At 45.1% G+C, this 4,321-nt stretch overlaps 1 protein-coding gene across 1 annotated transcript in view; it reads left to right on the forward strand.

Moving 5' to 3' along the window:
* The first annotated feature begins 398 nt into the window (after positions 1-398).
* The window catches only part of Tbcd (tubulin folding cofactor D), a 149,408-nt gene continuing 145,485 nt past the window's right edge, over positions 399-4,321 (forward strand). The window contains exons 1-2 of the mRNA XM_010618701.3: positions 399-465; positions 1,054-1,104. Coding sequence (XP_010617003.1) covers positions 1,059-1,104 — 46 coding nt within the window. The 5' untranslated portion in view covers positions 399-465; positions 1,054-1,058. The remainder of the gene's footprint in view (positions 466-1,053; positions 1,105-4,321) is intronic.

Raw genomic sequence — 4,321 nt, forward strand, 5'->3', positions numbered from 1 at the left:
CACGTGGAGCGGCGGCGACGTCTGCTGGCTGGGCGGGGCAGCGGGCATTGCAGGAACAGGTCTTCAGTTATCCAGATCTTCACGTCCAGTCATTTACGTTTGCTTATAGTGGGGCAGTTTCTAACGAACATTTAAGTGTTTAGTCAAGGTTTTGTATTTCAGTAAAGTCATATTTGTGGATCTTTTCATCTGAAGTCTCAACACTATCTTTTTTTCCTTGCTTTGGGGTCTTGGCGCTATGATACTAGGAGAGACAAGGTGGTGGGCCTAGTGGTGTCTCACATCCCTGGGTTTGACTCTGTGATTGCTCAGAGACAGTCTCTTGTGCTGTAAGCTTGGGTTAATGATAGCAGTACCTGTGCACGGATCTTTTTGAGGGCCTGGTGAGTACTTTCTGGGGACCAGGAAAGGCCACTTTCTCATTCCTGGGAGGAGGTGGTCAGTGTGGTCGGAGGTGTGTGGCAGGTGAGCACTGTACAAATAGGTCATTTTTTTTGGGGGGGGTACCAGGGTTTGAACTTGGGTCCTTGAGCTTGCGAGGCAGGCCACCGAACCGCTGAGCTCAATCCCCGGCCCCAAATAGGTCATTTTTAAACAAACAGTTTTGGATACTGGCAAAAGTAAAAGCAGATGCCCTGGAGTTAAGGGGGTTGTGGGGTTATGGGAGTTGGCAGGTGGCAGGGCAGCAGCAAAGGAGTAGAAGAAGAGAGTATCACAAAGGAAGGTGGGGACCATGATAGTGGATGGACTGGGGAAAGCTGAGGGAGGATGTAAGGGCTTCGAGAAGGTGGGAGGAGAGGACCCAAGAGGAAGGTGCACCGATCAAGTGACGAGTAGGAGCCCAAGCCACAGTGCCTGTCAGGAGGCTGGAGGGCGGGGGTTGCTCACCTGTGGGAGCCTGTGTAGCACCTGTTGGCCAGAGGTGGGTGCGCCTGAGAGCTGGCAAGGGCTGGAAAGGAGCTGCCCTGTGGGTTATTAAGGAAGGTAGAAGGGTTCTAAGGCTCATGCTTGTGTTGGGCATAGTAATTAAGCTTTATGTTATTTTCCTTTTAGTAATAATGGACAAATACCAGGAGCAGCCTCACTTGTTGGACCCACACCTTGGTAAGCATCGCAGCTGATGATTTTGATAGTTCATTTACACATGACCCATGAATGCCTTATGCACCATGCTGCCACCTGTCTGAGGGCTGCCAGCAGAAGGTGTCAGGATGAACAAGGTATGGTGGCACACACCTGTAGTCTCAGCACTCTGGAAGGCTTAGGGAGGATTGAAAGGTCAGCCTATCTGGGGCCACTTAGTGACTTGATAAAACCCTGTCTCAAAATAAAAAAAGGGGGTGTGGAGGTAGCTTAGTTCAAAGGTCCTGGGTTCAATTCTTAGTACTGGAAAAAAAAAAGTTAAGATTGAGTGTCCAAAGTGCCACCTGTTATTTACCTGCAGGCCCAGTCAGTTCGTTTTAGAACTGGTGGTGGCATGAAGTTAGGTGTTATTCTAGGCTGTGCACAGATGTGTCTGAGCTCCTTGCTTCCCTTTAAGGAGCACATCTCTTCTTGTATGTGTGTTATATCCAGTTGTGTCTCTGGTAGTAATCACACAGGATCACGTGCTTCACAGAGATCACCATGTCACCCTCAGTGGCTCAGGAGGGCTTTTGTCCTTTCTATAGATGGAGACACCAAGGCTTAGCTTTACTACTTTAGTATAAAGGGAGTGATTTCTTTTATTTCTCGTTATTTATATTTGACCTATTTCTTACTGATTAAAAATAATTATTTTTGTAAGTACTGAGCTAACAAGTTCTCCTGGCAGTAAACTTGGGAAGGAACATGGTAGCCACAGTCACCAGGTTGAGAGCCAGTACCCGGGTAGGCATGTGTGCTGACACCTGGCTCCACTGCACAGGTTCTGAGCGGCTCCATGCCTGCACATCCTCACTGTGAACCGGCTGACAGCTCTGTGTGCCTTGTGGGATGTGGAGCCTGTGTGTGAGGCACTAAGGGTCCCTTCTGGCACGTGCACATGTGTGGCTGGTGTTCATATGCAGAGTTTTCCTTTTGCTTCTGGTTACAGGATTGTCCGTGAGCCTTTTGAATTCACTTGTCTCAGGCAGAGCAAGATCTGTTTCAGTATTTAAAATTATTTTTCCATGATTTTATTTTTAGTAGTACACGTTTGTAGTACAAAATGATTACATTTTTCATGGGGAGTTGGTACACGTATATAAACATTTTAGTTCTTTTTATGTTCAATTCTCCCTCCTCCTGGTTTTTGGTCTTGGTTGGTTGCTCATCTTCCCTGTCTGTGTTGTGGATTGTGTATTCATATCTTTCACTCTTCTTTGGTTGTTTTTTTGAGATAGTGTCTTGCTGGTAGTTCAGGCTGGCCTTGAACTTGGAGTGACCCTCCTGCCTTAGCCTCCTCAGTGCTGGGGTCATAGGTGTGCACCACCATGCTTGGCCCACTCTTCATATCTTAGCCTTGCTCTAAATGAATTTTAAAAGGAGTTGACTTTATTAATCCTTGCAGTAGCCTCATAGTCCCCGTGGGAAGGTCAGTTATTTCCCACCATATTTTACAGTTTGGGGAGCTAAAAGCACAGCTCTGAGAGGTTGAGTAACTTTCCCCAGGTCACACAGCCAGTGGGTGAGCAGATAAGATTTAAATCCTGAGGGTCCGCTATTGAAGGTGGGGTCTGGGAGGGCCAGCTGCAGGGAGGTGGTAGCTGATGCCTGGCTGAGAGGCTGGCTGGTGCTGAGGTTAGCAGGGCAGTGGTGCCCCAGGCCTCATCTCTTGGTGGGTCTTGTGTTCTTGGGTCACTTCTCAAGTGATGAGGGGTGCTGCTTTCATGGTGCAAGTGAGACCCCTGGCCTGGGAGTGCTGTCTTTTCTCTTTCCAGGCCTGTCTGTTGGGCACCATGGAATGGAGCACTTCTGTGCTGCCCATGGTGCTGAGTAATTGTCATCCTTCATCTTCTGGCAGACAGATCCCTTTTAGGAAAAGGACATGCTAATCGTGATGCTGTCGTTTGTCCTGTGTCATGCATTTTACATGCTTTTGGTACTGTGTATAGTGTATGTTGTGTACTGATTTGGTTTGTCAGGACTGTCAGTCTCCTCCTCTGTGTTTGGCCTTTGGTAGTGATGCTGAGGAAGGTTAATTTTTCCTTTTGGGTTATGTGAGCCTCATTCATCAAATGATCCTGCAGCTCCTTCCTCTGTCTAAAATACTATTTTTCAGGGCCAGGGATTTAGCTCAGTGGTTCTGCTGCCTGTGAAGTCCCGAATTCAATCCCTGCCCCCCCCATGCTATTTTCAATCTGCATTCAGTAGTACTCAAATATATTACTTTTGGTTTTTGTCATTTTGTTTTTGTTAGCTGCTTGGTCTTCTGACCCTTTCAGTAATGTAGATGAACTTCAGAATTATTTTATGACAAGTCTTGTTGGAGTTCTGTTATGTGCACAGATTTATGTGAGGGAGATTCAATTTTCCTGCTTAAGAATGGAGTGTTACTCTATTCAAATCATTTGAGTCCCTCAGTAAAGTTTGGTTATTTTCTTTAGGTAGTTCCTGGAAAATGTAAAAGTTTATAGTATTTCTAGGTGTATTTCATCTTGTGTTGCTCATTTATCTTTTACTTATTTATTTCATAAGTCTTTACCAAGTTGATTATTAATCAGCACAGATTAAGAGCTAGCTAAAAAATGTAAAACAGAAAATTATACTAAATCAAAATACACTTTTAAATACATTGTCTGTTGGATTACAATAACATTTTTCTTTCTTTTCCTATTATTTGTCTTTTATTTTGTACTTTATACATTGAGCTTCTCATGTAAGAGAACCATGTTATAGTTAAGCTTGTGTGTCTGATTTGTTTCACTTAACATTGTAGTCTCAAGGTGCATCGATTTTCCTACAAATGACTCAGAGTATTTATGGCAGAGTAGTATTTCATTGTGTGTAAATACCACATTTTCTTTCTTTCTTTTTTTTTTCTGGTACCAAGGATTGAACTCAGGACTGTGCTCGTGAGGCAGGCGTGGTGCCACTGAGCTAAATCCCTGGCTTGCCACATTTGCTTTATTCATTTATCTGTTGATAGGCACATAGGCTGCTTCCAAGATTTAGCCATTTTGTTTTGTGCTACTGTAAATATAGGTATGCATGTGAGCCGGGCATGGTGGCACATGCCTGTAATCCCAGCACTTGGGAGGCTGAGGCAGGAGGATCGCTATGAGTTCGAGACCAGCCTGGGCTACGTAGTGAGTTCCAGGTCAGTCTCAACTACATAGTGAGACCCTGTCTCAAAAAATTA

Source organism: Fukomys damarensis, unplaced genomic scaffold, assembly GCF_012274545.1.
Source record: "Fukomys damarensis isolate Sample0158 unplaced genomic scaffold, DMR_v1.0_HiC HiC_scaffold_23, whole genome shotgun sequence".
Lineage (NCBI taxonomy): Eukaryota > Metazoa > Chordata > Mammalia > Rodentia > Bathyergidae > Fukomys > Fukomys damarensis.